Source organism: Habropoda laboriosa, unplaced genomic scaffold (assembly GCF_001263275.1).
Source record: "Habropoda laboriosa isolate 0110345459 unplaced genomic scaffold, ASM126327v1 scaffold447, whole genome shotgun sequence".
NCBI classification, from domain to species: domain Eukaryota; kingdom Metazoa; phylum Arthropoda; class Insecta; order Hymenoptera; family Apidae; genus Habropoda; species Habropoda laboriosa.
Window position 1 is genome coordinate 172,025 of NW_017100624.1, and position 8,008 is coordinate 180,032.

Here is an 8,008-nt window from a genome sequence, read left to right on the forward strand (position 1 = left end):
TTTCCTTATATATATATATATATAAATGTACAATTATTTCAATTTGTCAAACACGATCGAGGAGCGTAGAAAACAACAAATATCTCTTCCAAATACACAATGTAGCTCCTCCTGAACGGTTTTGCTGAATGATGTACATTCATTATACATTGTAACGATATTACGATTACTAATTATATGTATATGTATATATTATTCTGATGCAGTTAGTCGTTAGTGTTTGTCTTGTTTGTATGTGTGTGTCAGAGCAGAGGAAAAAATTCGGGGAACCTCTCAAGCTAGGACTTCAACACCCGTAACTAAAAGGCGTACTCAGTATTTTCTCGTTGTTGCTCCTTTAGATTCGGTATGGAGGCCCCAATTCCATATTTTATTAAGACTATTCAGAGAGAGAAGGGGTTCGTGACTCAGGATTTTTATGCAAAATCCTCGAAGCACTCTACGCTATATCACATCCTATGTCTGAGCACGTTTTTTTTTTGTCGTTACTATTTCATTAGGGATTAGCTAGTATGTATGTATATATTAATACTAACGGCTAAGAATGAAGCTAGGTGTGGTGAACGTCTTAAGAGGTAGAGAAACAATGTGTGTTTGTGTGTGTGTGTGTGTCGTTTCTCGCGCAATTAATAATTACGATACTTAAAACTTATTCGATTATAATAACGCGAGTTGTCGCCGATTGGAAATTGATCGTTAACAACGATGAAAACGAAGTGTTCGACAACAACTCGATAATTTCACTCCAACAGCATGACATTTTCTTTCTTTTCTATCTTATGCAAATTCTTGGAACGAATTTTTTAACAGAATCGACGAGTGAAACTTTTCGCCCCGAACGTTGATGTACAACGTCGTGCGTCCCGTTTTAATGGACATTCGCCTAATCGAAACTACCTTTGATATCGTTATCATAGGGTTGGTTTTCTGGTAGACTTTCCAGAATATAGACTCACTGGAGGTACAAGTGCATCGATCTAAAGAGAGTGTATTGTGTGTTTTTTCTTTTACGTATATCATATCGGCAAGGAAGATCGTACATCTTCGTGTTTGATTACAAGCACCGTAAACGAAACAGCGTTAATACACTACGTTAGATCTGCAACTTTTTGTATGTTTTTTTTTTCTCGCATATCGTATCGTTTTAGTTTCGTGATTGTTGGGATTTACACAATACCCGTTTTTGTTAACTCTAAGATTGACAGAAGCACATTTATTTCGTTTTCAACAGCTCTAACCAGTTTTTATGAGGTAATAACAATTGTGTACAATACGGAATGTCTCGAAGCAAATTATTACACGTTTTACAAATATACAGAGGTACTCTCTCTTATCCCATAAATACGTGCTATCAAGCACACGCGCGAACATTCGCTCTCTTTCCGTATACGGTTATATTGTATATACATAATACGTATATCTAACGTATATCTATGTTTGAGTATAATAATACATCACTTCGAAGGCATCGATCATCGCTGTTAATCCAATTTCTCGGATCATACAAGAGAGATAAAGAGAGTGAGAGAGAAAGAGAAACAGAGAGCAAGAAAAGGTGGAAGAAACAGAAGAAGAAGTGGATTGTAACGCGTAACAATCGTTATCGAAACACTATCGGAAAACAGTGAGACATTGAATTAGTGGTTCATTCGCAACCCTGAACAGTCTACCAAATCTACGTAGCGCAACTTAAACAAGGGTACCCATAATAATCGTATCGTGGTTAAAGTAGCAAGATATATCGTATATATATATATGTATAGAGAGAGAGAAAAAAAATATATATATATATCAGTCAGCAAGAGTCTATTTACTTGATCTTGAATGCATCCATCAGCTCGTTGACGGCGGCATTTGCAGCGGCCTGCGTCGCAGCTTGAGTCACCCTCTGCTGAAGACCACCCCCACGACTAAACATACACCACGGACACTCAGCTTTGACTATAAATCTCATTTTGTTGTTGCAGTGACTTAACAAATACTAATAATATTACGATACAATTGTAGGATTAATCTAAATCACATGACAATTTAGACTAATAGTTGCATATTTCACTTTAGTTGGAAATATCGTGCATCATCGAATGTCCTAAGAGGTATGTGTAATCTCTCGCATGGTTCTCAATTTTTCAAAAGTGGCAGAGGCGTTTCTATGCCACTGCCACGCAGAAATTCAACACTATTAACGAGTGTGTTCGCAATTACAATTGTCTGCGCGATATACATTCGTTTAAGAAAGAAAAGAGTATTCTCAATGCAGGCACCGACATGTCTCCGTTTCTAATTGGATAATTAACAACGTTCGAATTGATTTTCTTCTTCTCTTTTTCGTATTTGTTCGTGAGTTTATTTTATCGAATCAATTTATGGCAAGAAAGCAATGATGATATTAGAGAAGCCTTTTTTTTTTTTTTTTTCAAATGATTACACGATTTGTCGCGCGTGCTTTCCTTTCCTCATGTCGATTGAAATAGTGCTTTGCGAATATGCTTGGAAATACATTTAAACTTAGCGTGGCTATATTATTGTGATTAAAAATGTCATGCTGTTAGTAGAAGCGAATGAATATACTTATATCCATCACCCGATGATAAGAAACCAAGACCATTTATTTTACAATGTTTCTAGTTTTTTTCTTTCTTTTTCTTTCTTTCTTTCTTTTTTCTTTTTTTTTTTTTTTTTTTTTAAATACAGGCATCATGTACAATTGCATGGAACTAACTTATGATAAAACAAATATCGTTCTACCTAGGTATTTTTTTTCATTCGTCGCGAATGAGCGTGAGAGTTTTATATTTCTACGGTTTTTCTCTTTTTCATCCTTATTCAATACTGGGTTAAATGTATCGTAGACACACAGAATGTTAATTAGAGGTGTGCAAATTATTACTTGGAGATTGTGTTAAGATTTCGTTATGAGAATCACATTGAAAACGAGCACCGTATTACTTAAAGGAAAACAGAGGGAATCTCGCTCTAAAATACGACTGGTGATATCTTAATCGTACTTACGAAATAATGGGGTATACATTATTAGTAACTGAGATATAACGCGTAGTGAAAAATTTCTGGAAGCTCTTTGTAATTGCGGCGAACTAATACAAACATTCATACGATCGCTTACTTTTCCTTTTTTTTCGTATAAATTACACACCTCTAATTAATGATAATAATTCGCAATGTTTGCAGACAAAATACGTAGCATTAGGAAATTGTATCTCGTGTAAAATGTACACTGACTAGATGTAATCGATAAATGCTTATGTATATGTATATATATATACATATATGTACGTGTGTGTGTGTGTGTAGGTGTGTACGTGTGGGTGTATATATTAAATAGTAGCGAATAGGCGATTTAGTGCGAAGACTTATTGTCGGCGCCTGCAATAGAAAGTGAAGTTAGCACCAAAGCCCCACTCACACAAAAGCTATGAAGGACAAGCAACTGCAAATTTCCTTGTTCAAAATATTTTAGTGAAGATTAAATAAAAAAAAAGGACCTTCACTTTGTTGTTAATACACAGGACAACCTTGACACAAACTGACAGAACGTTGTTGTGCAAAACTTTGTGAGAAACTCGACAATCGAAATATACTCGGTATAATAGTACAGAGAGTGTTATTTCAAACTATTTATCGTTTTTTTTTTTTTTTTTAACTGTTCTCTGTACTACTTGACAATGTACACTTTCGTTAAGTTTTATTACATATGCTACATGAACTTGTTGGTACTTACGATGGTATTAGAGGAGGAGGTAGGCCAGGTGTAGCACGGACCGGCGGAGGTCCACCAGGTCCAGGTCGATTAGGAATAGCCGGAGCTGGTCGACCACCCGTCGGAACCGGAGGAGGAGCTCGGGAGCTAGAAAGAGGTGGTGGCTGTGTCACTCCACGTCTTGGTCCACCAGGTGATGGTGGGGATAACCTGTAACAAATTTGGGATATAGGTTTTAGAATGATTATTTGAAAGCTACGTATGAAAACATAGGAAATAAATTGATTAATCGAAGATAAAAAAGCTTGATGTTCTAATTGAAGATATAAAGCATACAGATGAGTATATGTGCAAATGACAAAAACGTAATCTTCCCTTTGCGATTTCAATTACATTTGAAAAAAAGGAAAGAAAAAAATTGTTAATTAGTATAGTAGATGTAGTAGCTCTTACCCAAGACTGTTTCAACGTCGTTCAAGTGTATGAGGCAAAAGCAGGCAGTACAAGATCAAAAGATACCGAATTAGTTAAATGCGTAAGCGGCAATGAAAATAATAACATAATTGTTACCTTGGATTTTCACCAGACGCCAACCAATCATTTTTCACAGGCGGTGGCACTGGAGTGGAGACGGTCGCCATCGAAACATCTCCAATAATACGAAGTGCCTCTTTGCATGCATGATACATGCGTAACATTTCCTCTCGTTTTTGTGCTTCTTCAGGCGATTCCTCCATCATTGATGCCTGTAATACGGATTAAATTATTTACTTCTAAACTAAACAACAAAATTTTATTGTAGAATGAATTTTGGAAAAAGGTAGGACGATATAAATAAGGAAAAAGAAAACGAAACTTATAGTTGAAAGATCGATGAAGTTTTTCAAAATATTTTTATCAAATTTTGTAAAGTGAGAAAAAGGAGAAATGATTTCTTTTAGGACATTATTATTTCATTGGAAGGGGAAAGTAATGCTGAATTAAAAATTTATTCATAGACACGTAAAAGCATATTGTATATATAAATAAATCTTTACCTGATCACCACTTGCATACAAATGTGCCAACAACTCTCCATTAATGAAGTCCTTTGCATTATTGATAATCAAATGCATAATTGTCTTTGGAACCAAATCGCGAGTTGTTTTCGTAACAATTTTCATGTATGAATCCACTAGATTCCTAATAGTCTCTACTTGTCGTTCAAGCTGAGGATCCATTGATGACTGAGCTTCCGATCCACCCTATAAATTTGGGAGTAATAAATTTCATTCACTGACTATTAGAGTGGCAAAAAGTCCAAGTCACTTTTAACACGTTTACAGTTCGATACGAAAACGTATTCCTTTCTCGTACATTCAAGAAAGCGATACACATCTCGCGCGTTTAACACTCTTATTAAGTTAATTATAATGTTCAATTGAATTATTTCTTACATGCAAATAACACTAATAATTTAATTATCCATATAAAAATTCAAACGTAAATTTTCCCCCTATATCAACGGTATAACTTCTGATTTTGGACTCTCCTGACTCATATGTGGGTTAGTAGACCGTGAACATGTCAAGATATGTTATATACAACCAACAAAATAAAAACAAAGAAATCTAATTGTGAGAATTAATAGTGTTAGTTATGTGCAAATGATATTGCTAACAGGAAGAAAATGAAGTAGTTTCACAAATAATGTATACATATTTTCATAGCACACTGTATTCATTATCAAAGCAAAGCTAGGTGAAGGTGTCATATTTGTGTAGTGTTGTGTTTTGTAAAGCTTTAAAATATCTACAATTTTACCAACCTCATATCCTTCCTTTAGTTGATTAGAAGCAAAAAAAAAAAAAAAATTTAATCATAATTGTAAATGCAATATATGATCTAACTAATTTCTAAAGAATATAACAGGTATATAAATTATGCAATTCATACTTGTATTAGAAAGAAAATTAGTAAATTAGATGCTCTCGTAAAAATGCAAAAATTCTATGTTTTAAAGGCAACCACTGTATTTAATATATCACAGTTATGCATTGCAATGCTAAAATAGAACTTCAAACACAGAACCTTAATAATTAGAGTTCAAAATATTATATTATAAATAGCTTCACAATATGGCATTTAATATAAACGTTAAGAATAATTCACTACAATAGTATATTCGAAAAATAATTGTATCAAATAGCCACACGGTGAGAAATAATTGTACCATACACCCACACAGTGAAAAATGTAATTTTAAACAAAATATTTTAATCACATTTCCCGTACTAACTCACCCGCTGCTTAACCTAAAATAAATCAAAATATCTTATCTAGTAAATGTAACAAAAAGTGTGTCTATATAATAATAAATAATGAATAATTTTTATCCTAATGGGATAAAAGGGAGATGAATGATAAAAGCAATTAATTTATAAATAAAAATTCCACAATGAACTAATATATTTTGGTTGAGTTTGTGTCAACATTCAATATATAGTAACATGTCCCAAAACACAGTACTCAATTGAATACATATATATAAGAAACATACCTCTCCTTCACCATTTGTTTGCTCCGTTGACTTTTCGGGATATACACCAGCCCTGAGGAAAGAAGCTTTCCATGAATCCACATCATCCTGTGTTTCACAACTCAGTTCAAGCTGTTTATAATCCTTATAAACATTTCTTCCTTCCGGATTGAATAAAGCAAATAAATGACGTCGAGACATGAATCCTTGTTCCAAATCGCGTAATTTCAATCCATCTAAAGGCAGCATGTACTTCTTCTCACGTTCCTAAACAAAGAAATAATAAAATAATTAGAAATAAAAGAATAATCTGTGTTACATGACAAACATATTGTTAGCTAAGTTATAATTAAAAAATATTTACTTCTTCATCTTTGTACCAAGAAATGCTCTCTGATGTTAGGACAAACCAATAATCTCTTGAACCACCCTTCATTATACCGAGATTGTGGATGCACATGTACCCTTTGCGTATTACTTGATTGCCTAAAGTATGACGACCAGACTTAACAGCATTTTCGGAAGATTGTTGTGCACTGTAACATAAGGTATAATGTATAATGAAATGTCAAATAGAAAAAAATATTTGAATATCCATGTACAAAATTTATTATAATAACTTGCCACAAAAATTTGTTAGTTCATTTTGTCAAAAAAACTAGCAGGGTAAAAACCTAGTAATAATTTTTGTATTAACTTACACAAACGTTCACACAAGTTCGAATTTAACTTTATGCCACAAAAAATTATAAGTGATTCAAACAATTAAATTTCTCCAAATATGTGCTTTTCTAATATGAAAATATTGAAAATGAGATATGATCAAAGAATAATGTAGACAGGATAATGTAGACATGGGCTGCATATCTTTGATTTATAATTTTGATTAGCAGCTTCAAAGTTATAAATGAAAAATATATTCTTTCATTTACAACTTATTATTGATAAAACTTTGATTGATTTTCAAAAGAAAAAAAACATAATTGTACCTTTTCAATTGCTTCAAGTTTTTATATAAAATTATAACATACAGCCACAACAACTTTCATGCACATACTCTTTCATACAGCTTTAAACATCATAGTTGTATGTTTTTGAATATGCATTCAAACATCATTTGTAACATGTAAGTACACACAACATTATTACTACTTAATCAACACTGCAGTGTTTTTGCAGATCATAATGCATGAGGAATTGCAGAAGCAGATATTACATTTATTGTGAAATTATATGAAAATTAGTGAAACTAAAATCGATGCTGCTGTATGAAATATACGATTTGGAGTACTCATGAATGACTGTGATAATGGATGGACTATTTGATTATAACTTTGTATCATGCAACTATGTACAAAATTAAAATCAAACTTTTTAAATTTTTGGTAAATTATGGCTATATTTTACAATATGCAAAAACAGATAAAAAAATACAGTTAAAAATAACTCAATGATAATTTTTATATAATGGCATACAATGTTCAATGAAACTTATTTTTTCATATTCTAATTTTTATTATATAAATTGTTTAAAATTATACTTTAAGCATCATTCTTATGACCTAAGAAGTGTATACACATACATGTTAGTATAAACACTACTACTTTTTCGTAATATTATATAACGAACTATTAATGAAATATTGGATAACAAGAAATCATACATTTTTATTTCATTAAAGAAAAAAAGATTTTAAAGTACACTAGAAAAATATAGTTTTCAATTTTTTGCTGCATGGAAAATGAATTCAGTGTTGCTTATTACAGATCTG

At 32.4% G+C, this 8,008-nt stretch overlaps 1 protein-coding gene across 1 annotated transcript in view; it reads right to left on the reverse strand.

Annotated features, from left to right (window-relative positions):
- Positions 1-8,008, reverse strand: part of LOC108576752 (dynamin) — a 21,205-nt gene that overhangs the window by 7,186 nt on the left and 6,011 nt on the right. Inside the window, exons 9-14 of the mRNA XM_017939808.1 lie at positions 6,601-6,772; positions 6,258-6,503; positions 4,756-4,962; positions 4,289-4,464; positions 3,740-3,928; positions 1,815-1,910 (exon numbers count right to left, since the gene is read on the reverse strand). Coding sequence (XP_017795297.1) covers positions 1,815-1,910; positions 3,740-3,928; positions 4,289-4,464; positions 4,756-4,962; positions 6,258-6,503; positions 6,601-6,772 — 1,086 coding nt within the window. The remainder of the gene's footprint in view (positions 1-1,814; positions 1,911-3,739; positions 3,929-4,288; positions 4,465-4,755; positions 4,963-6,257; positions 6,504-6,600; positions 6,773-8,008) is intronic.